Genomic DNA, 26364 nt, shown 5'->3' on the forward strand with positions numbered 1-26364 from the left:
GCGGCGCTGTCTGCGCCCGCCGCCTGTGCCTCGCACGGCAGAACTACGGTTCCCATCGCGCCGCACAGACGTCCCTGGGGTTTCCGGAGCACCGCACGTCCCGGCACGCACAGGAGGGGGCGGTGGCTCCTCAGAACGCCCGCGGGGTGCCCGCCCTCCGCGGGGAGCGGGAGGCAGTGCCTTCTGGGGTCTGTAGTTTCTCCCGCCGCGACGCTGCCGTGACGGTGCCGAGTTGCATGCTGGGACAGCTGTTTCCGGGTTCGGCGGTGCGCACCGCGGCCGGGCGTTGCGCCTAGGTACACTCCTGCTCTCCTGGCTGCGCGTTTTCCACCGCCAGCAGCGTTTTGGCCTGTCTGTCCTCCCGTAGGGTGAAGGTCGGCGCCATGGACGTGAACCAGCCCAAGCAGGAGCACTTGCTGGCTCTGAAAGGTACGGACAGCGCGGCCCGCTGGGCCCGCCGGTGCCACCCGCCCTGTCGGGCCGCTGCTGCCGCGGCGCCTCCGCCCGCCCTGCCCTCGGCCCCCTCCTTGCCCTGCGGCCGGCCCTGCGGGGCGCTGCGGTCGGGCCTGGCGCCGCGGGCGGGAGCGGGGAGCCGAGGCGGCGGGGGATCCGGGGCGCGATCCGGCCGTGAAACGTCGTGTCCGTTCCGGGGGCGAGGCCGCCTCTTCGCTCCGCTTGAGAAGGCGGCGGAGAGGGGAGCGGCCCGGCAGGAGCGCCCGGCGGGCGGAGGGGCCCGCGGGAAAGCCCTGCACACAGCTGTGCGTCCTGCCCCGTGGGGCCATCGAAGCGGTTCGATCCCTTTGAGTTTTGCACAAGGCTTACAGCAGTTACAAGCAAATATTTTTAAAAACTTTCCAGTTCCCTGCTGTCTTTTTTCGTTCGGTTGTTTTTTCCCCCTTTAATGGTTTGTGCCCCTTTAACCTCATCCTTAATGCATAACTACTGAGTTTGCAGCGTTGATTCACGAATCACGAAAACAAAAATGTGGATGTCTCTCGCATACACTGCAGAATTAATACAGAAATTAAAGAAGCTCTGTAAAGAATTTGATCTTTTGTGCTGGCAGCTGCATACCAGTTAAAGTCAGCAATGATACGCAGAAAAGCCTGAATCTTCTTTCACTTTGTTTCACTTAAGACATAATATTTGCTTTCTTTGTTTCTAACCATGCTTCTTTATAAAATAAATGCTTCTAGTTAAGTAGGAGTAATTAAGAGTTAGTTATAACCTAATTTCTGCAAGCATTCTAAATCAGTGAGGCTCCTCAGATGGATAAAGTAGTGCAGGTATGTAGATGGTTTCAGAGCCCATCTTCTGCCCATTTACTAGTTTCAAAGCACTCTAAGAGCGAATTTTTAATGGTCTCTGCATGTCACAATAAAAATTAATGTTAACCATAATTCAAAGATCAACAAGGCCTTTTTCATGTATGTATGTGCACACACACACACATAGAATCATAGAATGTCCTGAGTTGGAAGGGACCCACAAGGATCATCGAGTCCAACTCCTTTCCCTGCACATGGCAACCCCACAGTTCGCACCATGTGTCTGAGGGTGTTGTCCAGTCTCTTCTTGAACACTGTCAGGCTTGGAGGTGTGACATCTCCCTGGGGAGCCTGTTCCAGTGCTCCACCACCCTCTAGGTGAAGAACCTTTTCCTAATGTCCAACCTAAACCTCCCCTGGCACATCTTCCTGCCATTCCCTTGGGTTCTGTCATTGGTCACCAGAGAGAAGAGTTGGTGCCTGCACCTCCTCCTCCCCTTGTGAGGAAGCTGTAGCTGCCATGAGGTCTCCTCTCAGTCTCCTCTTCTCCAGGCTGAACAAACCCAGTGACTTTAGCCACTCCTCATACATCTTCCTCTCCAAACCCATCACCAACTTCATAGCCCTCTTCTGGACACTCTCCAGTAGCTTTATATCTTGTTATCTTGTGACACCCAGACCTGCACACAGTGCTCCAGGTGAGGCCGCACCAGAGCAGAGCAGAGCGGGACACTCACCTCCCTGCCCGGCTGGCAATGCTGTGCTGGATGCACCCAGGACACAGTTGCCCTCTTGGCTGCCGGGGCACACTGTTGGCTCGTGGTCAACTTGCCATTGGCACACAAATCCTGTGAATGTGAAACATCAGCAGCTGACACTACAAATGCATTTTTATAGTAATTAATTCAATGCAAAAAGGTTTTGATGCACATTTGTAAGAAACCAATAGAATCCTTGGGCTTGTATTGAACTTGGTGCAGTGTCCAGGCTGTAGATTTTGCAAAAGAAGTGAGAAAGGTGTCAGGCTTTCTTTGCATTGTGACTATTTTAAACTCAATCTTGACAGTGCAATGATTAAGCAATCCTAGATTTTATTGATTTTAATATTATTGTGTATCGCTGGTCTCTCCCAGAGAACCTGAAATGATTGCAAACTTGTTTGAGGGGGAAAACAGGACAGCAAGAGCATGCATGTTATGTTATATGTTATGTGTTATGTTATGTTATGTTATGTTATGTTATGTTATGTTATGTTATGTTATGTTATGTTATGTTATGTTATGTTATGTTATGTAGTGTTTTGTAGTGTTTTGTAGTGTTTTGTAGTGTTTTGTAGTGTTTTGTAGTGTTTTGTAGTGTTTTGTAGTGTTTTGTAGTGTTTTGTAGTGTTTTGTAGTGTTTGTAGTTCTTCTTCCTCTCCCTCCCATTTAATGTAATCTTTGTATGAAAGAAAGCATTGATGTATGAAAGTATAAAGTCTTTAAGTACTTAGCAAGTCCTTTAGTCGTTCTAAAAGTCTAATAAATTAAGGAATTATCAAGTCCTTAAGGAGTGAAAGGATAGCCACATGTATTACTCAGAAGCTCTGAGACTAAAACTAAATGTGTAATTCTGATATGAGAAATTTAGTGTGCCTATAGTACTTCTTTTTTAACTTGTGATTTTAAAAACTTCTGTATTGGTCAGTACTATTTCAGGTAGGGTTTTTGTAACACATATGTTTTCTAGTAGCTTTATATGCCCTGCCTTAAAATGTTGAAGTGTAGGAGGAAAATGCCTTTAAAAAGGTAGATTTGTCTGGTAAGTTTAAGAAACTAGGCAGTAGTAAGTGTATGTCTTTTAATGAGCATCACAACAATACTGAAATAATAATGGCGGGTGGCAAGTAAGAGATGATGGGTACTCTAGGGAGGGACTGTGTGCATACGGGTAATGTTCAGTGTACTGAAGTTACACTGGTAATGGTGGAAGACAGTCACTTACATTCAGCCTGAATAAAGCAGAATGTTCTAGCCTATTTTTACTACATATTGCTCTTTTGTAAAATATCCTAGTCATGTTTTCCTTAATATGGTAGTCTCTTATTTTTTATAACACTTCTGCTTTAGGTCCTGTTTTCTACTGATCTTTGCAGCACGGGGCAAGGAAATTCTAGTAAATAAGATGTTTCAATCTATATTTGAGAATCCCAATCAAGAGGCTGTTCCTTTTCTTAACAATAAATGGATTCCTACTGTACAAGCATGGAAGTGGTCTTGCATTATCGACCACATCAGAGGGATCTAATAAAACTGCAGAAATTTGCAGAAGCAGCAGTGAAGGAGTTTCCCATTCGTCGATTACCAAGATTTGCACCCTGGTTTCCAAATGATTTGTACAGACTTCCCCTCAAACCAAAAAAGCTGCCACCTGTTATTTCTCATGAGGAAGCAGAAGAATTGAAGCAAATTTCTACACCTTCAGAATATGTTACAGGATCTCCTGATTATGACTGCACAAAAAATCTTTCTGAGTTTCAGTCTAACACGAAACATGAGCAAAATTTAATCCAAGCACAAACTGTTCACAGAATAATTAACTTGGAGGATCAAGAACAACCACCATCTAATGGAAAACAAAAGTTGAAAAGGTCTTGGAGTGTCTCTGTTCCTAGCCCTAAGCTTAAAGAAAAGATTCTTCCTTTATCTCAAGAACTGCAAAATAATTTGGAAAGACTAAAACTACATGCATTTTATAGAGCAAAGTGGACAATTGAACAGTCTATTTGTAATAATCAGAATTTGGAAGACATCTGGATAAAATTGAATAGACTCATCAAGCAGAATGAATTGCCATCTTGCAATGCTACTATCCAAAGATCTGTGGGACAGATATGGATTTTCTGTGATATATTATACTGTGAATATGTTAGAAATATTCTTAGGGAAAAGCTAAGCCTAACTGATAAAATGAATTTGCTTGTACATAAATTTGGAATTATATTTAGTTTGTAATGATAAGATAGAATTTCACAATAAAATTGCTGTCTGAGTACCAGAGTTTTTAAGCAGCTTAGAATATACAAACTTTAGAACTGATGAATTAATGAGCAGAAAACTACGCAATATTACTTTGCTACAGTTTTTTTTAACAGTAATAACGCATTAATTTAACTTTGTTTTGCCAGGAGACTTATGAATGGTTGTATTAGGATTAGCAAGTTTCTGTTTGGCTTAGTAGTACATTTTATAGCTTTTCTCTATGTTGGTGTTCTGAAGGAAAAAAAATAAAATAAAAATTCCAGAGTATTAAGGCAAGCTGTGTCAGATAATAAAATTTATGCTTTCGGTCCAGCAAAGTACATCCTCACTGTGCTTCTTTGTTTGAAATTAGGAGAAGGAAAAATGTTTTAAAGTGAGTTGTTACAATCACTGTAAGGATCTGCAATTATTTTTGACACTGAGACTTTTGAGTTTCGATCATTTCCTGAAATTAGTGTGTGGGGTTTTTTTAATGAAGGCATAGCCCTCTCATGAAATACAGACTTGCTTTCTATTGCATGTATAGGCTGTCTTGGTACCGTTAGCAATGTTTTCCCAGAAGTAATAATGAAAGTTTCAATGGAAGTTGTCAGCTGAAAAAGTGAACAACTTAGCATTTGCTGTTTTATGACATGGATAATAAGATTTCCTTTTTCCTGATATTTCTGGTCTTTTGTCTCTAATTATATTGGGGAACAAGAAAACACTAACTTCCAGCTACAGGTCAGGAAGTTAAGAAATCAAACTTCTATCCATAAACCTCCGTTGTCATGGAAGGTAAAGCTCTCTGAGGATTTGAATGTCTTTCATGGTGCTAAAAGACTGACTTCAGCATGACTTTTTGTCACCTGAAAGCATGAAATGTTTCAAGGTCATGCTGTTTCTGCTCAATTCTGTGTTTGGAGGGTCAGTAGAGTAGTTAAACTGGGATCTATATGATTACACTTATGTGTTTCTCCTAGGGACAGCTACTAACTACAGATAATCCTAGGATCATTTTGGTTAGAAGAGACCCTCAAGATCATCGAGTCCAATCAGAACCTAACTCTAACACTAAACCACGTCCCTAAGAACCTCATCCACATATCTTTTAAACACCTCCAGGGATGGTGACTCCACCACACAACCCTTTCCATGAAGAACCTTTTCCTGGTATCCAAGCCAAACCTCCCCTGGCACAACTTGAGTCCATTCCCTCTTGTTCTATCACTTGCTACTTGGGAGAAGAGACCAACACCCTCCACACTACAACCTCCTTTCAGGTAGTTGTAGACAATGATAAGGTCTCCCCTCAGCCTCCTTTTCTCCAGGCTGAACAGCCCCAGTTCTCTCAGCTGCTCCTCATCAGACTTGTGCTCCAGACCCTTCATCAGCTTCATTGTCCTTCTCTGAACTCTCTCCAGCATCTCAATGCCTTTCCTGCAGTGAGGAGCCCAAAACTGAACACTATTCAAGGTGGGGCCTCACCAGTGCCAAGTACAGGGGACAAACTTCCCTAGTCCTGCTGGCCACAGAATTCTTTATGTAAGCCTGGATGCTGTTGGCCTTTTGGCCACCTGGGCACACTGCTGGCTCATGTTCAGCCAGCTGTGAATCAACACCCCCAGATTCTTTACCTCCAGGCAGCTTTCCAGCCACTGTTCCCGGAGCCTGTAGCGCTGCCTGGGGTTGTTGTGACCCAAATGCAGGACCTGGCACTTCGTTCTGTTTAACCACATAAAACTGGCCTCAGCCCAACGAACCATCCTGTCCAGATCACAGAATCACAGAAGTCATAGAATGTCCTGAGCTGGAAGGGACCTACAAAGTTCGAGTGCAACTCCTTTCCCTGCATGTGACAACCCCACAGTTCACACCATGTGTCTGAGGGTGTTGTCCAGTCTCTTCTTGAACACTGTCAGGCCTGGGGCTGTGACACCTCCCTGGGAGCCGGTTCCAGTGCTCCACCACCCTCTGGGCGAAGAACCTTTTCCTAATGTCCAACCTAAACCTCCCCTGGCACATCTCCATGACATTCTCTCTATAGAGCCTTCCTACTCCCACCCAATTTTGCAGCAGGTGAAGGTCAAGATCTGTGGCATCTGGAAAAGGGGGAAAATAAGCAAATAGTAGTTGCATTAACAGTGATCAAATAGAAGTGTACATAAGCATAATGGAGATTCCTCTGTGTAAAACCTAAAAATCCCCATGAACTTTTACTTACATTTTTCTTCTGGTGATATCCTTATGTTGGAATAATTATATTTTATTATAGGCATTACATATCTTTTTGTAGTTGAAGATTAAGGATGTTGCTCAATATGAATCGTCGATATGTATTTCTAAATTTTGACTGAAGGTTAAGAGGTTCCTATGTTGACGTTTGAGGTGTTTGTGACATTTAATATTACCACGTAGCAAAACTGATGTAAAATGCTGTCTAGAGTAGCTGAAAGTCATTATTAGCATGTATAGCCAAATAATTTCACTGAAATTATTGTTCTGAGCTTAACACTAATAGTAACAAAGTTTATTTGTGCATCAGCATTTTAAAACATATAATGTAGTAAAATGCAGTGTGATTTGAGTTTTAGCTAATGTATTTTGGGTCTAGGAATTTAGGAGAAAATAGATGAGAGGTTGTCCTGCAAAAATACAATATTTTATAATATTTATTTAGTAGTCCCACTAAATACGATAATCTGCATATCTTTTTGTGTGTGTGCACATTTTGACTTCATTCAGTGATTTTTTTTTATTCATTAATTGTCTTGAATGTGACTAAACTTTATCTGTAAGTGTTCCTTTAGAAACAGTCAACAAGTACTAGCTTATGTGGGTTTACTGTAGAATTGAGTAAAATTGGGTAATTGCCATAATACAATAATACAAAACTATATTTATTTCATATACTGACAACAGAGCTAAACAAACATTTTCCTAAATAGAGGGAGAGGTTGGTGTCCCTGTTCAGTGACAGCTGTCCATGTTCTGCTGCTTTGTCTTGGCCTATATACAATAATGTTACCTGTGCTGCCAGCTGTGAGTACCCCAGTTGGTTAACTGTTGTCTAATGAAAAGTGAACACCACATTTGGTTTCTCTACAGAATTATTATGGTCCTGGGTAGCACCAAGGTACAAGCTGAAATCCACACTCCCATTTTTAATTGTTTCAGAAATGCTTAGTTCATATGCATGTGCAATTCATTTTCGATTTTGAATCTGGTTTCCCATTTACTCTGTTTTGTATATTTTGGGGCTTTTTATTTAACTAAGCATTCAGAAGTCATGTTTTTCAACTTTACACCGTAAGAAAGAGAATGTATCACCCTTTTCATGTGAAAACAGAGATTTGTTTCAGCTGATGTTAACTTGCATACGTCTGCTGTATGGTAGTGTAATTTCTTGTGAACCAATACAGTCCACTACACCCAAATGTATATTGAAATAATTGAATATTTTACACAAGTGGAAATAGTGAATGCTGACCAGACATTTAAGATTTACAAAAGTACAATAAAAATAAAAGTATAATACATATGCCAGTGCAAGGATGTTGAGTAACTTGTTGCAGTTAAGAGAAATAGTTTTAGTTTTAGTTTTCAGAAATTATATTTTATACGGGTTTATGTTTGTTGAGTTTCAAAGAAAAGTAAATCAGTGATTTTTACATATTCAGGTCAGCGCCTAAGGTTACAAATGGTCAACATTGTTTCATGTGCATGCTTTCATGAGAAGCTATATGCAAGATTAGGGCCATTGTTTTATATGAAGAGGGAGGAATTGTTTTAAGCAGCAGTATCTTAAATCTGTACTACAAACAAAAATGTAATTTTGAGTATTCTGGGTTAAAATAGCCTTTGAAAATACCTCTTTCTTGAAGTAGAGATTTTTTAATAGCAAGATCTCCATTATTTTTATTTTGTCAGTATCAATAAAACAGGCTTTTTGTATGTTCCTGAGGTTTTGTGATGTTTTTTTCTGGTTTGAGTTTAAACTCTGTGACTAAAAGAAAAAGCAGTTGCATAAATAATTTAGGCTTTTAGACTGGTGACTCTATGTTGTGTACGCTTTGAAGATTAGGGTGTAAATGCAACTTTTCATAGCCTGGAGTTTGCCTGAAAGAGTCTGTACTAGTCATCATGTCCCGTTCTAGCGCAACCAGGATCACAGAACAGGCACTTAGCCTAGAAAAGTCCACCAACAAAATGAAACCAGTACACTCCTCCTGAAGTCCACAAAGCACTTAACGTTCTAACAGGTGTTAAGACCTTCAACACCTAAGATTGAAAGCAGTAGATGTTAGTGCATCAGGGGAATAAAGCAAGAGGGAACAATAGCATCACCAGTGCTCTTGGATCTCAGATTAGCAGGGAATTTGTTATATTGCAAAAAGACCAGGTGATCCAAAAAGGTGCTACCCTTTTCCAGGCTAAGTTTTAGTGGTTGTGGGTTTTTTTTGGTGGAAGAACAAGACAAAATTACACTGCAAAAAAAAGGAATTTAAAAATACTTGTTTAATTGATCTATGCTTTATTTTCTGATTTTTGCAGTGATGAGGCTAACCAAACCTACTTTATTCACTAATATTCCGGTGACTTGTGAAGAAAGAGATTTGCCAGGTATGTGTTTTCTACTGACTGATTATTATGTATGTATTACCAGGTTTAAGAAATGTGAGCCTCTGAGACTTAGATATCAGAGGAGTCTTATGACCTCCCATAGACAGTAATCTGAAACAGAATATATTTTATGTTTGTTGGTAGCTATAGCAAAATACCAAGGTGCACTCTACAATGCTTGACCTACAACTTGAAAGCTTGGTGATGATACTGCAGTCACGTCAGCTCAAAGTCTGAGCAAGATAGAAGGTAGTTGTGAGATAAGATAGAAGAAGTTGTGAGAGGCGTGTAATTGTAGAAAGTTTGGTGTTACTGTCATCTTCATCTGGAGGAAATGCTCTGGTAACTAGAACCAATATGTGGCTGTTCTCTGGAAAATTATTTTGCAAGAATCACTGATTCTGAATTGTGTTATGTGTGGTGTACAGTCATAAATTGGAAGTCCTGGGTCGTTCCCCAGTAAGAGTTGCAGTCTAGAGGTCCAGGTTAAGAAAGAGGCAAAGGAAAGGTAATGAAATGAGGATTATGTGGAAATACAAAGCAAGCAAGAAGAAATTGTGTTGTTTAGTTCTGTTATGTAGTGTGCTTTACTTGGGCAGAATTTCACTTGAAGTTTGATGTTTATTTGAGCAATGCCTTTGGGATTGTGCCATCCAGTATGTATACTGAATGATTTATTGGACACGAAGTGCCTGAAAGTAAGTTACAATGTATAGGCAGGCCCATAGATATGTATCTCATCCTCTAACAAGTTGCTTGTAAAGTAAGTATGTCTAAAATATATTACGTCTAAATAAGTGATTAAGAGTCATAACTTTAAATGTAGACAAAGCTTTGGACTTAGCAAATATTTAGATATTAGCAATTTGGTATTTTTACAGGTAATCTGTTTAACCAGCTCATGAAAGATGATCCTTCTACTGTAAAGGGAGCAGAAACTTTGATGCTAGGAGAAATGCTGACTTTGCCTCAAAATTTTGGGTAAGAATGAATTATTATAACTATAATACGTAAGGTTTAGGATTCATTTTGTGATACTGTGTTTATTAATCTTCTTTCATTTACTTTTCATTGTTACGCACTGAGATGTTCAATCATTTTTAAGATAATCTGTCGCTTGATATGTAATGTGACACCATATAGAAATGTGTGCTGCCGGATCTTTGTCTGTAGCCTGACTCTGAATGTAATAAGGATTGAAAGTTGAAAGAAAGTTGCACCTGTAGGCGAATTTTTAATGTAATGCACTTACTATAAATCACATCTTACACTAGTTTACTACAGTAATTTTTGTGGGTACTGTAAGCCATCATATATTTCTTCTCACATTGTTGTCTAGCAATAATTCTGATTTGTTTGTTCTCGTTCAAAGTTGTTTCTCTTAGAAGAATGACATTTAAAAGTATGGGTTTGAAATTGCGAATGGAAGTTAGGATTGCATCTGGAAAACACATGTGTGATGTATATGTATACATATATGCTAAATAGAACTTAAAGGGGTTTCAGTGAAATATTCTGTATTTTTACAAATAACTTACTAAACCTACGTATATTTTTTTAAAACACAGAAACATATTTCTCGGAGAGACCTTTTCCAGTTACATTAGTGTACACAATGACAGTAATCAAGTTGTCAAGGACATACTGGTGAAGGTATGTGAAGATAAATCTACTTGGTGGATTTATAAAAAGATAAAATATGTCGAGTATGTTTTCTGGCAGTATCTTATGTTTAATGCTAATATATAGACTTGAGGAAACACCTGTCAGTTTTTCCAGTCTAGAAAATATACCTGGAAATTGTAAACAATAAGTTGTAAAAATAGAAATTATTATTGAAATTTTTAAAGATTGAAGTGAAAAACTAGGATTGGATTAAAAAAAAAGGTGTGTTATAAAGCTTCTCTGGAAAACTGGTGTAGCAAAACTTCCACAGCTAAAAAAATTGAGTTATATTTACTTACTTGCACTTTTGATGAGGTCATCAAAGCAAGTCTCTGTAAAGCATTCTTTGACTTGTATTTTGCTTATATTTCAAATGGCTTCTTTTCTAGTGCTTTTTTTTTTTTCATTTTCTGTTTAACAAATAATATGTTGAAAATAGAAATTCCAGAAGTCGTTGTGGAACTCAATGTGAAAAGTAGACAGAGATTTTATGAGCTGCATGTTAAAAGATTTGACTGCTTATATATATTTTAGAATTTGTCTTTAGCTTTGACATGTATCTCATCATCTTAACATATCTTAGTTACAAGTATGAAACCATGCAGGGTACAAAATGCTCAGTGGAACCTAGTACTTCATAACATGAATTATTTTTCTTTAGATTGCTTTAAGCAGCTGCAGTTCTAGCCAATGCTTTATTTTTCCATCCCTAGGCAGATCTTCAGACAAGTTCTCAGCGCCTGAACCTTTCAGCTTCTAGTGCTGCAGTGGCAGAACTTAAACCTGACTGTTGCATTGATGATGTGATCCATCATGAAGTAAAGGAGATAGGAACACACATGTAAGGTTTTAAATTTTTCTGTGATTAAATATAAGCACAAAATTTTAAGGAATTCAAGTTTGTTTTTTTTTTAATTGTTTCTTTCAGCTTAGTTTGTGCAGTAAGTTACACTACGCAGACAGGAGAGAAGATGTACTTCAGAAAGTTCTTCAAATTTCAGGTATTGCGCAAAGTACTGTACTTTTAATAAACGGGTGAATCTGGAGAACCATTTTAAAATATTTTATACTCCAAAAGCACTTTTAAGTACTAAAAATCCATTTGACTTTGAAAAGTGATAAAAAACGTTGCTTCAAACTTCACATCTAAATACTTCAGACAAAATAATTTCAGTCTTTAGAAGGCTAAATTTCCATGTGCTACTGACAAAGAACACCCGAGCGCTGTTGGTACTTGTGGGTCCTGAAATGGCAGCTGTTTCCAGACAATCCTAGGGAAAATCATTCTTTATCCATTTTCATGTTACACTCTCCTCTGAACCCAGAAACTCTGCAGTGTTTCTTCATCTTTATTGAAGCTGATTTTCGACTTTGTGTGTTTTGCCTTGCTCCCCTTGTGAAAATGCTTCCCTTTCAATTTCTCCATTCCTTGTCCCCAAGGAGTTCAGTATTCTTCCCTTCTGCCCCCATCACGCTTTCTTGGGTCACTAACGTAAGCATCTGCAGGCTTCCACTTCTCATCTTCTCTCCATTCCCTACCTTGTTCAAGATATGGATTTGTCTCCTTCAGATTTGATATATAAATGTATTTGTGCACATTTTTCAGGGGTCTGCAGCCATATTGTAATTTCTGTGGTTTTTAACTGAATACAACTTTAATGTAAAAATAGCTAAGGCCAGCTGTCTCTCAAATTTGAAGCTCTTCCTTCAAAAGAGGAAGCATAAGAGCTTCTCAAAAGTATAATATGCTTTAACACCATTCTGTAACGATTCTCTGATTCATTATGAGAAAAGCACTTCACTGAGCAATTTTGCTTGTTAGTTTTGAAATTTGACATGGAGATACCAGCTAAAAATCTGAGAACAAACAAGAAGAAATAGTACAGAAAACTGAACAATGTCTTTACAGTGGGAGTTGATGGCTGCTAGTGATTGAGGTGCCACCTTCCATTTTACAACAAAAAAGAAAAATTTTCTCTTGGACATTTCCAACTTTTTCAGTTATGTTTTCTAGGGTCTTTTCAGTTAAGTTGGTGTTACAGTTGATTTTAAACAGCTTCTTTTTCAACCTATATACGTGGTTTAATAATGTGTAGTACCTTTTTGGTCCAAAGCTTTCCCTGATTAATTAACACCACTATGATTCTTTCTAGGGTTTGGTGGTTGTTTGGCTTTGGGAGGTGGGTTGTAAACCACTTAAAATTTACTGGAATCAGTTTGAAGACATTGCTTATCAGAAAGAGAGAGAAAACATCGGCATTTAGGGAGATTAATAAGAAGCTCACTGAAGCAAAATATTTGGTGGAAAAAAACCCACTCAGCCAAGAAACACCGAAATTAATATTCTGACTTTTTCCTGGTTAGAGAGTTATGATTATTTGAAAGATTTGAACATTATGCCTGCTACAGTGCAAAAATATCTGTGAAGACTAGTTTTAAATCTTGAATTCTTTGGTGTTAAAAAATTTGTTCATGACTTGGACCTTTAGTGGTCTCTCAGGATGCAGTACACTTACTTAAACAAAGGAAAATTTTCTCTGTATAGAGGGAAATAAATGTCTCCAGCAAGATAATTTAAATATATTTCCTTAAAAGCATAACAGAGTATTATTTCAGTTACACCAGTATATATCCATTTCATATTTGGATGTGTTAACTTAGCTTTATGCACAAAATTCAAGTGCTTAAGAACCAACACTTTATTACCACCTTTCATATCATCAAATTGTTTTATGTTGCTGATTTAAACTCATGCAATTAAAATTACTTTTTGGCTTTTTTGTTTCTTGTAACTGTTGCATTTTCAAGAAGGAAGTGAGGCCTATAATGATTTGTTGCTTAAACTAATCACATGAATAGTTCTCTCTTTCATTTATTTTTAGAGAAGCCCTCAGCAACTTTTGTTTGCTGCAGAATACTGAGGGACTTGTATATATTACATGATTCTTGCTCACTCTTCAAAGCAAGTGCAGACCACTTCAGGATACAATATGGATGTAGTGTTATTTTAAAGACGTAAATCTACTTAGTGCACTGGATTTGCCTGGTTTCATAAGAGACCAATGTTTATATGGAGAAGTATTTGTTTTCAATCTGAAAAAGCTGCTTGGTAGCAAAGCAGTCAAGGATGCAAATAAGAATCAATGAGTGTATACTCTGAATTGTGAGGTTTTAGCTGCATTGATTGTATCATATATTCCATCATGCACCTGTCCTGTGTAAGATCAAAAAGAAGAATAAGACTTCAGTAAAGATCTTACTGCTTATAAACGGTTTATGTTGAAGTTGTCTCAGAAACCAATTGCCAATCTGTTTTTTTTTTCCATTTCATTCAGGTTCTTAAACCACTAGATGTGAAAACTAAATTCTACAATGCTGAGGTGAGAGCTGTGTGTATTTGGGTTTGGTTTTGTGTCCTGGGTTTATTACTTCACATTAGGCGGTTAGATTAAACTTGAACAGCTTCTTAAGTATACATGTTTCTGAGAAAGATAATCAATTCTAAAGGGGAAAAAATAGGAGATGGGTTTATATAATTTAGTTTAAAAATAGATATACTTTTGATGAAGAGTGGAAAGAGATGGTAACTAAGGCAGACATCAGGACGTTAATGCAAATGACTGTCAATTTTGCATATTTTCTGTTTCCCCATGAATTCAAACGCTTTCAGTTTTTGCTTGTATATTTAGTCTGATAGAGTCCTTACCGTAAGGGACATTAATTATTCACAAAGCAGATAATAATTTACCAGATAGGGGAATTTAAATTTAAATTATTGAACAGATAATAATTCAATAATTTAATTTTTAGGTTTGTGGAATTTATACATGGTGTTTCAAAACTAAATGACCTTATATATGTCTCATATATTTATTTGTACATACTTAGGCATCTGTCTTTGGCTATTTGTGGGAAGAATTTTAGCTGAAGGTAACACAGATAGTGAAATCTCTTACAAATTATATACAGCATTATTTTTATTTGTAGACATTCCCTGTGGATATATGTATTATATAGGCCTGTTGTAGTGTAAACTTCAGCAATATCTCATTACATAGGGAGTTAGGACATTTGTTTCCATCACTGTCACTTAACTGTTTTATGACAGGGAGAAAGTAGCTTAATTTTGTGAGCATCATAATCTGTATTTTTTGTATGAAATGCAGACTGACACTTGCAGAGGTGTGAAAGGTGTGTTTCTTTCCCTTCCTGACAGTATCAATAGAGAAAACAGAAAGGAGAAATAACAGATAAGAATTTCTGCTCCACAAATTAGGACTACAGATGCAAAGCTCTGTCTTGTTCAGAGTTATGCAGGAAACTTTCCACGAAGAGTTAATATCTGCTGTGAATGAATAGCATGTAAATTATGATACATTTAATATATAGGATGTAGGGCAAGTCAAGGCATAGGTCATAAGCAATTCAAATACCATAGCACAGAAGAAAAAAAAAATCCTAAAAATAACTTGATACATATATCTGGGCCACAGGCTTCAGTCCTTAAGTTGACCGGCTGTGAGATACCTGAGTAGGGTTGGAATATAAGCACATACCACTGGTTGAGTGCTTTATAGAATTGGTGTTACCCATAAATGGGAATGTCTGGAAATGTCTTCTGGTGTCATTTAAGATAAAAAATAATAGATTCTATTATTGTTTCAGGTAGAAAATACGTGATAGGGGAAAGAGGGACAGATATCTTCAATGTTGCTGTCTCTCTGTATTTCATATGTAAATTTTGGTTTGTGCTGAAACACTTTGTAACAAATGGAAATAAAATCTCTTTAAGGTAAATTCTCAGCAAACTTTTGGCATAAATTAAAAATATTCTTTTCTTACAAAATTGTTTTACTGACTGGCCTTGATAAGGAACTTCATAAACTCCATTCCTTAATTAGCCACCAGTTTCTCATCATAAAGACCTATGAGAAGTTTTGGTGTCTCGGCTGGTACTTGTGTTTTTTTGGTTTTGAGTTTTTTTCCCCCGTAAAGGTTTTTAAAGCCTGCTCTGATGCCTTTTGTTCTTCCTGTTTAGGAATTTACGCAACTCCCATTACCATAGTATTCATATAATTGATAGAAAAAAAATATTTTGGATGGTAGTAATTGAGCAATTTTAATTCGCCTGACAAACTGATATAGTACCATTCATATGTATATGAAGTGCTGCTATGTGGTGTAACCACAGAAGTTAAATAAAATTTAAAAACCTAGAAATTAGTATTTGGTTAGATGTTTGTATGTGATACTACATTGCTGTCAAAGCACTGAGACCTTAATCCTGAGTAGTAAGAAGGACTGTTATCCCTGGGAGCAAGGGAGAAAAAAAATCAGTATGTGTCAGTTATTAGTTAACTAAAGGTCATTAAAAGTTCACTAACCAGTTAAACTGTTACCATTAATATTACAGATGTGATGCTATCTGTTAATGAAGTCTGTCACTAAAATTATTTTCTACTAGAAATTTTAATCCATAATTTCATTTTTTCTAAGACAAGGAATGATGCTGAATCTTAATTTTCTTGCTTGTTGCTCATATTGCAGTAGTAATCAAATCAAGTTGATCACCAACATTTGTGCATAGAATGCATGCCCTGTCACCCTAACCTGCTGAAATCCTGAGGGTGAATTAGCCGCCTCGACCTATAGAAAGCCTCTCACTGACCCTGGTGTGACTTGAAAAAGGCTCTGTAAAAGGTTATTTTCCTGCAAACATGCATAGGGAGGCAAATATACAGACATTTAAGAAAACAATGCTTGCAATTAAAGTTGGGTTTTTTGAATAATGGATATTCAAAAAATAGTTTTTCCCAATTATGTTATGCTAGATTTTGTTACAAGCTGCAGTAGTGTAGCTTTCCTAGAACATGTTACCACATTATTTTTATTTTGAGACCTTATATATGTGAATACTTCAAATTATCTGTAAAATGACAAGGACCATTTTTCCATTTTATATACAACCCATTACATGGATTTAAATTCAGGACAAACTTCAACCTTGCTCAAAACTAACTCTTTTTTGGGGGTTAGTTTGTTCTGAAATATCTTATCTGCGACTTTTGTACCTTAGACTCTACTTTGGATTGGTTCTTAAGCAAAGCTAGTAAACCATGTAAACATAATAGCTATAACTTATTAGAAATGTAGTTGTCATCTTTGTTTGCATCCATTTTTATTTATGTTTCTGTCTTACTAATGCTATCTTGTTTAGATGGTGCAAAAAAATGCAGAAATGCATTTTGTTTGAAAGTTAGCCTCCTTTTTTCTTTAACATTTAACCCTAATTTCTCTAATGTGTTCTTTTTTTATTTTCCCATTAGAGTGACCTCAGTTCTGTGGTAATTTTTATTTATTTTTTTATAAATATGTATGCTTTTTTAATTGCCTATTTGTCTCTGTGCTTGTTGTTGACATTCTTTTAAAAACATAATGGAAAAGCAATGTTTGTTCTGCATATCATGAACTGATGTTTTCTCATCTTTAAATGTGCAGCTAATCACTTAAATGGTTAGCTCTTTCTTTAATACCCATTGTTGAAACTGAAAGTTTATTATTACAGACTCTTGCTTGTGGTGGTCTCCTATAAAATACCTCATCAAAATCTGACTAGATTCATAATTTGAAAACGAGAGTTAATCCCTGCTAAAATTTTCCTGCTTTTGACCCATGGAAATGTAGGTTTTACTATAGCAGTGCTGGTGTAAGCTGTGACAAAACTTTTTGTGTCTGGTTGGTGGAGACAGTGGGTTTGAGGAGAGAGCAGCAGTTGGATGTTCTTCCTTCCTTTTGCTGGCTGGAACCGCACTGTCCGACTTTTAACTGCATGGAACAGTTGCTTAGTCAGTGTGTTACCTCAGCAGTCTGATTGCACTGTAACGTGTGCCCTGTATTAAAATAGACTGCATTCTTCTGAAGTACTTAAGGTTATCAAAACAAACAAACAAAACCACAACAAACACAAAGTGATATTAAACCAACTTAGGAATAACACAGAACTAACTTGCTTTTTCATTATGCTGCTTGTTTTTTTCTTTTCACTTTCAAATTAGCTTTTTCTAAATTTCTGCCTACGGTTGCTGCATTGAAAACAACTAAAACTTGGGTAAATGGACACTTTGAGCAATGGATTTATGGGATATAAGCAGTATCAGTTTAAGTGACAGTCAGGTGGTAGGAGTAATTATTACAAAGAGCTGTGTTTTAGTTGAGGTTATTTCCAGCTCCTCCTGCAAGTGTAAGGTCTGTCCATAAATCGTGGAGCTTGCACAGTTTTCATTACTATGTATATAGTATAATCTGTTTTGTGTTTAACATGTTTATAAGGCACAACAAATAGTTCCAGTGACATTCTGTATTTCTCCTAACACAATGCCTTTTGAGACTAAAAATATTTTTACTATTTTGTCCCCCTTTTATTTTGTAATTTACAAGCAGGACTCCCTTTGTATAATGAAGTCAATTATTTACACTGATTAAAAAGAAACTGTAAGCTTTCTTCCATCTACCCCATAAAAATATTTCTTTTTTTTTTTTTAGATTTATCGTATCAAAATATCTAAACTGTTTCATACTTAACTTATAGAATAGAATATTTCAGTCAGAAGGGACCTGCAATGACCATCAAGTCCAGCTGCCTCAATCAGTAACTCTCTTGTAAATGCAGATTTGGTACCTTTTTTTTTTTAATTGGCACTTCCTTGGATTATTTTTCCTTCTCCAGGAGCTCGTATCTCTAGTAGACTGAGCCTTCCATAATTATTCTATCCTGAGATTTTTCCATCTGCAAAATGGCCTCACTGGTCTGCAATTCCACAGAAGCAGTGAGGAAAAAAACACCTCTAGTTCCGTGTTTTTTCACCTTCTGAAGTTTAATAGTCTGTTGCTTTCATTCCTGTACTAGAATTGGTCCCTATGTACCATCCTTAGGCATTGGCTTCATTAAACAGACACAGGCTGTTTTGAAGGTAGCACACCAGTTAAATTGTTGGATGCACATAGTGTTGGTAACCATTGGCATGATGCAACTGAGTGAGAGAGGAGCCTGGTTTTTCTTTTTAGCCAGTACATAAATGTTTCAGAATAACCATAACATCTCAGAGCATGTACCTGAACTATTTTACTTCAGTTAAAGAAAGCCACACACATTTTAATTTTTTTATACAGCTTGATGCACTAGTAATCTGGCATGGCATGTCGTTGTGCACCGCAATTCCTTACCATTTATTGTATTTTTACTTTTTTAATAACATGGTTAAAACTTGAGTTGCTATTGACTTGACAAAAGTCTTGGAAACTGGTGATCTGATGCATTACAAATAAGGAGTAGCCAGAACATAGCAAAATTATCCCACATCCATTGTTTGGCAAGATATCTGTTGACTAACACTTTTGCTCCTATTGTTACTGGGATTGAGGTTTTTCTTGCATTAATTACTTTAATTTGATTTGCAGGCATGAACTAAACACATGTGACTTTATATTTTTTTTAACAATAGGACTGTCTACTCTTTTTAATAGCACTAATCACATTTTCATGAAATCGCACTTTTTTCTTTTTCAGACAGATGAAGTGTTTCTGGAAGCTCAGATTCAGAATATCACTACCTCTCCAATGTTTATGGAGAAGGTTTCTTTAGAGCCATCTATGATGTACAACGTTGCAGAACTGAACACAGTTGACACAGCAGGGGAAAGGTATGTTCAGATTTTGGACATTTGATTTTGAAATTGTATTAGAATTTCATGAGATATAACCATTATAGTTAGTGGGTTGACTGTAACGGAAGGACTGTACTTCTTTGGTTGGTTAAAAAGATCAAATTCCTGTTACATATTCGTGTGGAAAAGCTGTTATAGTTTTCTTTTTATAGAAACTATTCTTAAAACTTTGTAATTCTACCTCTACTAGAAATGCCCAGCTTAAGCCTCAAATAATTAATAATAGGGATCACATGGTTACATGAAAACGTATTATTTCTTCAGTATCTCCCATATAAAATTCAGCCCACATCTGGTTCTGACTTGACCTGTGTATACATATTTAGCCTTACAGGACCCATCTGACTTGTCCTTGCTTCTTTCTAGTAGAATGGTAGCTGCATTCAGTTGTTCTAATCATGATCTAGGAAGGCAGCAGACAGGGTGAATCAGTGGAATGCCCTTATAGGATATTAGAAGAGAAAAATTTGCCATGCTGAAATGAATATGGTCAATTAGTAAAATGCCAAATACCAGAGGACTTGTCTGCTGTGTTCAGTAAACTGTTGTGGATACAAGAGCTTATGATATCTGGGTAGGAGTTAACTTGGGCTGTTTGTGCTTTGCAGTTGCTTTAGTTTTTGGAAGAGGTGATGTTTGGGTGCTCTGCAGTGTGGGCTGAAGCTCCTTGCCTGTGAAATGGTTCACCTGCAGAGCAGTGCAACATTGTTCTTAAAAGGAGTTTGCAGCTGCTGTAATGGTTCTTGTCCTGAGTGGGAGTCTTAGGCTCAGGACACTGAGATTTACTGGGAGGGAACCAAATAGTAGAAGTAAAATTCCCTGCAGTGTTTAAATGCTAAGATGCCAGATAATAATTTATGATGTAGGAAAGCGGATTTCCACCTCACTTCTCTCTGACTCAGATGGTTCCTTTTTTTCGCTTTGGTCCCTGGTACTACATAAATGTCAGAATTGTTTTCTGATGTGAAAAAACAAAAATATTCTGTGTTTTGCCAGGAATAAAATACACACACACAGTAAGACTGGTGATGGATGATAATACGGTTGGGTTTCTAAGTCTTCTTAAAAAATAGCTGTTTAAATTAAGACCCAATGCTTTTTTTCTTTCAGTGAGTCTACTTTCGGCTCAAGAACTTATTTACAACCTATGGATACACGTCAATACTTATACTGCCTAAAACCAAAGCAAGAATTTGCAGAGAAAGCTGGAGTAATAAAAGGTGTAACAGTGATTGGTAAACTAGACATTGTATGGAAAACTAATTTGGGTGAACGAGGAAGGCTTCAAACTAGCCAGCTCCAAAGAATGGTAAGTGTAACTTAGGCATCAGTCTGACTCAGCATCTGTTTTTAAGGCAACTCAATGTACAATTTAATAATGACTTGAAGGAAAATTTCAAGCTGCTTCCTTTGTGGACTTCATTCTGAATTCACATGTTTCTAAATATATTTGAAAAAGGTATTTAATACATTTAGTCAGCGAAGTGTGGAAAAAACACTGTTCCAAGGGACTGTATCTCAACAAAAGCATTCTTGTTCCTTTTGGACATGTGAATGGCAACATTTTTTGTTTTCTTGAGGATTTGTTTTCTGGCACATAACATGCCTCCTTTTTTCACAGCACTGGAAAACATAACTTAATGGATTGTGCACTTGAATTGCGAGCATCAAGTAACCTATGTATTATTGGTTAGAATCAAACTGACTTATTGGATGCCATTTGGCAACAAACTGAAAAAGCATTGGCAAAAGAACTCTTCTAAGTATGCCAGCTGTTGACACAGAAGTCTGCTCCCTAATTCATACAGACATTTAATCTTCTTCAAGTAACAATTTTTATGTATAGGATAACACTATTTATGTTTCTTGTCCACAGTTTTGATTCAAACTATTCTATTGTAGTTGATTTATCAGTTGCTTATTTATTTTAAGTTGTAATTACTAGCTCGCTAAGTTAGCTGCACAGCCTGTCTACTCTAATGTCTAAACCTTGCTTGTATTTTTTCAATTGAGGATGGTGTAATGTGGGAAAGAAGTAAAAAAGCTTTGACAACTGAATCTTAGTCTGAGTTTACAAAGCTTCCAAGTGGGTTTCTGCCTCTTCCTCTTCCTCCCACTTCCATCTTCTTGTAAATCAAGCAATTTTTTAAGGAAATCACATTGACTTGGAACTAGGCAAGTGAACTTGGATCCTGGAAATTCACAGCTAAGTCACTAAAACTTCTCTCTTTTTTTTTTTTTTTTTTTTTGTTAATTGAGGTGTTAAGTATCTGTACAACCCCATCAAATTAGAAACTGCCTTTTTTCTAAACTTAGTTACTCCTGTTGCTTTGAAACTCGTTGCTTGTTTTTTAATTAATAAGCTATCTCATTTTCAGCTGACCTTTTCTATCATTTCTCTTTAAAGATAGATTCTTTTCCCTCCCTGAATCAGTGGTCTCTCACTGCATTCGTTCTTATTGAACCTTTGAGAAACACTGTGGTGATTAACACACCTCCACACTCCAGGATTAGTTTTAGTCACTCATCATTGTATTGAGCTAGTGATTAACAGAGAAATATGAGCTATTTTGTGTACTGTCTTCGGAAAAGCAGCAAACAAGTTTTGGCAGGGGTTTTTGTGGAGTGCTTTTGGAAATCACAGCTACATTCTTTTTGGGTGACATTAAACCAGACAGATGCATGTCCACAGTATGCCAAGGGTGGTCCACCTGGTCACAAGCATTCAATGCAGGACTAGATTAGAACCAGTCTGAAGTTAAAGAACATTATTATTGAGTAGCACAAGTAAGGAATGGTCTATTTGATTCTATACTCTTGAGCAATCATTTCATTTTGGATGAAAACTACATTCCTTCTTCTGGTATTTTGTAAGGCCTTTACCTCTAGCCATCAGTTCTTGCAAATATCTCATTGTTAAGGCCAGTAAGCATGTGCTGGTTTAGGCCTTCTCATCTACTCTGATCCTGTCTTGACTTGGTCAGTTTCTGCTAAGTTTATTTTGTAAAACACTGCTTTTATTGTTGTTTTATGTTGGGGGGTGGTGGGGGGGAGGGCGTGGGAAGAGGGGAAGTGGTTTGTTTTGTTTTTTTCTTAACAAAGAAGAGTTTTCTTAAAAGAAGAGTCTAAACTTATGGCAAACTACCTGTTGTTTAGGGAGCTGGGTTTAATTGTTCCAGTAGATTCCTTCCTGTCACCTAATACAGCTGAATATGTGTGCCTTTTTCCACTACTGGATAATTACTTTCATTAAAGGTTCCGAACTTATGTTGCGTGGCTGGTCTGAAATCTCCATCCATTTGACATCCCTTTGCTTACTCTAATCACAGAATAGTTGGGGTTGGAAGTGACTTCTGGAGATCATCCAGTCCAACCCACCTGCTAAAGCAGGGTCACCCAGAGCAGATCACACAGGAATGTGTCCAGGTGGTTTTGAATGTTTGCAGAGAAGGAGACTCCACAAACTCTCTGGGCAGCCTGTTCCAGTGCTTTGGCACACTCAAAGTAAAGAAGTTTCTCCTCATATTCAGATGGAACCTCCTGTGCTTCAGTCTGTGCCCATTGCCCCTCATTCTGTTGCTGGGCACCACTGAAAGGACTCTGATCCCATCCTCTTGACACCCACCCTTGAGATATTTATAAACATTAATGAGATCCCCTCTCAGCCTTCTCCAAGCTGAACAGACCCAGCTCTCTCTATCTCATAAGATGCTCCAGACCTCTCATCATCTTTGTAGCCCATTGCTGGACTCCAGTAACTCCTTGTCCTTCTTAAACTGGGGAGCCCAGAACTGGACGCAATACTCCAGATGTGGCCTCACCAGGGCAGAGTAGAGGGGGAGGGAAACCTCCCTCAACTTGCTGGTCACACTTTTCCTAATGCACCCCAGGATACCCTTGGCCTTCTTGACCACAAGGGCACGTTGTTGGCTCGTGGTCAACCTGTTGTCGACCAGAACTTCTAAGACCTTCTCTGCAGTGCTGCTTTCCAGCAGGTCCACCCCTAACCTGTACTGATGCCTGGGGTTATTCCTCCTAAGGTCCAGTTTAATACGCTTTCTAAAATGTCATCTGTCTTCAGTCTGTGATGAACTGTATATGACTAAAACCTGTTCCCAGCCTGTCAGTCACTGGCTTTTCTCTTCAGGAATATATTTTTAAAAGTTGTAAATATAACTTTTACTGCAGTATCCTTCTATCAGCAGAATTGGAACGTGTGTCACAACTAAGCCTTGTCAGGCAGGACAAATTTTTCTCGTTTTTTTCCTTACAATTGACCATCTGCGGGGATTGAAAATCTAAACCCTTTTATGTACAGGTTACCATCTTGAACTAGCCCTTGTTGGTAGTAATTAGGGTATTCATCATACATCTGTTAGTAGACCATCTGAAACATGTTCAGCTCTTGACAGAATTGGATAGTTGACAAGTGTTCATATCATGTACCTTTCTAACTGGTGGAAATAAATTATGTTGGCAGAGGCTTAGAGGACTGAAATGGCAAGGAGAATGAACAATCTCTTACTTAGAACGTGGAATAATGGTTTATGCAGGAAAACTATACTTACATTGTCCACAGTATGTCTGTGATCTGAGAGAGTTGTCTTAGAAGAAAGCCGATCTTTTCGAGAATTGTATATGGGTATTGAAAATTTAGGGATGTAAACTATCTGAAAAACTTAGTAATAAAGTCTGTATAATTTCCTATAAATAAACTGCACAGATCATCTTTGTCTAATGAATTGTTAAACCTGTCAGGAAGGTGGTCATCACTAGTGGATGGAGCACTGCTGTCATTTGGGTACAAATCAAAAGCACAAAGAGTCAATCTTGTTCAAATTCCTGTTATTCTAACCTTGTTTCAGTAAACAAAAACTTGAATAGTAAAAACTTCACTATCTGGCATGTGAGAATATGCGTTCTTGTACCTTCTCAGGCTCCTGGTTATGGGGATGTAAGGCTTTCTTTGGAGACAATACCAGACACCGTAAATTTGGAAGAACCTTTTGACATTACATGTAAAATAACAAATTGCAGGTAATGACGTCATGTGATTCTTGTGCTTTTTCCTGAGTGGGTAAGTTGTGGCTGTCTTTGTTTATTTTTCAATACTCTCACCTGAAACAACTCAAACCTGGTCTTTATTGTGAGTTGCAGCAACATGAAACTACCGGTCTATTACTTGAAACCCATCTTTTGGACCACAATTATTTTTAAAAACTCAAAACAAACAAACAAACTTCCATCATGATCTGTTAATATTATTTGAACTAGGTGATTGCCAAAAATCTGTAGTGGAATTCCATGGAACTGACTGCAATATGATGCATTTATAGAATTTTTCTTAACTACAAGTCATTTTAGCAGAATAAACACCACCATTTCTATCCAGTCTGATTCTACTGCTGGTTTTGGACCACTGCTAGGATGCCAGCTAAACATTGTTACCATAGTGTTTTGTACATCTTTTCCCACGTTTTGACTTGATTTGTGTCTACAGTAGGATCTACCGTAACTTTTATAAAAGGGTTGCAAGAGTGACATTTAAATAAAGTAATTTTAAACAGAAGTTGAAGCTAGGGACTAAAGCATGTATCTAGTCTGCAGATACTTCTCATTAAAATCTTGTGCTCCATCCAAAATGTGAGCAGCTTTATGAACGCTCGTGTCAGACAAAGCCATATGCAACTGAACTACTGTGCATCACAGTAAATCCTGCTTGCTGCCTTATAATTATGTGTAAGCGCCTGAATAATAACCTGAATAATAACTTGAATTACTTAATCAAGCTTTTACATGTCTGCAGTCCTTGAATGCTTAGAAAAAGCCCACAGGTTTATTCTTCTTTTTTCAATTTTCTCTAGCAGTGAAAGGACTATGGATCTGGTTTTAGAAATGTGCAATACCAATTCCATCCACTGGTGTGGAGTTTCAGGAAGGCAACTTGGAAAGCTGCACCCAAGTTCATCCCTCCATCTTGCACTTACGTTGTTGTCTTCAGTGCAGGGATTGCAAGTAAGTCTCTGTAGCATAGTTTTGTTATAAAATAGCTGTATTATAAGCTTAGTAATTCTTTCTAATAATGACTCTTACAAATATTTTCCCTTTCTAGAGTGTCTCTGGCTTAAGACTTACAGACACGTTTTTGAAGAGAACATATGAGTATGATGATATTGCACAAGTCTGTGTAGTTTCTTCAGAAGTCAAACAAAGCTGAAGAAAATATTCTGTGTTTCTGCTGGGCTTTTTTTTTTTTCAATTGGACCAACCTCAATGTTTTTGCAGCCAAGTCATATTAAAATGTGTACAAACAAATCCGTATACATCTATAAATGTAACTATGCTTATTTAATTTCTCAGATAATTTTTTGAATGTTCTTAATCTTATAAAAACATGCATATGCATTTTGTCTACTGAAAATAAAGCCTTTGAAAAAAGTGTAGCTCCAGCAAATTGTATTGCATAAACTTGGGGCAGGTGGCTGAGATTGATACAAAATAGTAGCATTTTTTACTTATTTTTGTTATTTAGTTATTTTTAAAATATTTAAACAGTTTTAAAACTGTGGTTCTGACAAGACTGCTTCAGTTTGAAGGAAATGGCCTTTTACAGACAAGTTCCTAGAACCCAGACCCCTAAAGGAAATACTTCAGGGTATGTGGTATGGCAGTGTATTTGCATGATACATGCATGGCCATAGGAAGCAGAGCCTGATAAAGGCATGAGGTGAGAGAGTACAGCTGGCACTGCTGAGGTGCCAGCAGCTAGAAAGTGGAGTATCAGCCAACGGATGTGCTGGTTGTGGCTCAGTCTTCAGACACAGCAAATGTGTCGCCATGAGCTGCAGAGTTGTGTATGCTTGCAGTACAGGGCATGCTGTGAACAGGCACGTTCCTTCCCAATTAGTAGGGAACTGAAAACTAAAATGGCAGAACTCAGCCTTTTTTTTAATTGTTAAATTGAGGTGGTGCAAATTATTCTTCCCATGCCAGAGGCATTTAAGTAAGTTTTTAGGAAAATGAGGAGAAAAGCCCTGCATGGCCACCCTAGATCAAGTTCTCCAAAGCATATGCAGGAAAGAATT

At 37.7% G+C, this 26364-nt stretch overlaps 1 protein-coding gene across 5 annotated transcripts in view; it reads left to right on the plus strand.

Annotated features, from left to right (window-relative positions):
- Positions 1-87: 87 nt before the first annotated feature.
- Positions 88-26364, plus strand: part of TRAPPC13 (trafficking protein particle complex subunit 13) — a 42052-nt gene continuing 15775 nt past the window's right edge. Inside the window, exons 1-13 of one of the 5 annotated variants that reach the window (XM_082074355.1) lie at positions 96-429; positions 8822-8890; positions 9772-9871; positions 10459-10543; positions 11269-11396; positions 11484-11556; positions 13891-13935; positions 16882-16899; positions 19122-19255; positions 20390-20588; positions 24216-24316; positions 25144-25294; positions 25392-25722. In XM_082074355.1, coding sequence (XP_081930481.1) covers positions 384-429; positions 8822-8890; positions 9772-9871; positions 10459-10543; positions 11269-11396; positions 11484-11556; positions 13891-13935; positions 16882-16899; positions 19122-19255; positions 20390-20588; positions 24216-24316; positions 25144-25294; positions 25392-25496 — 1254 coding nt within the window. In that variant the 5' untranslated portion in view covers positions 96-383 and the 3' untranslated portion in view covers positions 25497-25722. Of the gene's footprint in view, positions 430-8821; positions 8891-9771; positions 9872-10458; positions 10544-11268; positions 11397-11483; positions 11557-13890; positions 13936-16881; positions 16900-19121; positions 19256-20389; positions 20589-24215; positions 24317-25143; positions 25295-25391; positions 25723-26364 lie in introns of those variants that run through there. The other 4 variants (XM_082074356.1, XM_082074359.1, XM_082074358.1 and 1 more) reach the window with 4 other exon arrangements.

This window comes from Streptopelia decaocto (assembly GCF_964273445.1).
Source record: "Streptopelia decaocto genome assembly, chromosome: Z".
Classification (NCBI taxonomy): Eukaryota; Metazoa; Chordata; class Aves; order Columbiformes; family Columbidae; genus Streptopelia; species Streptopelia decaocto.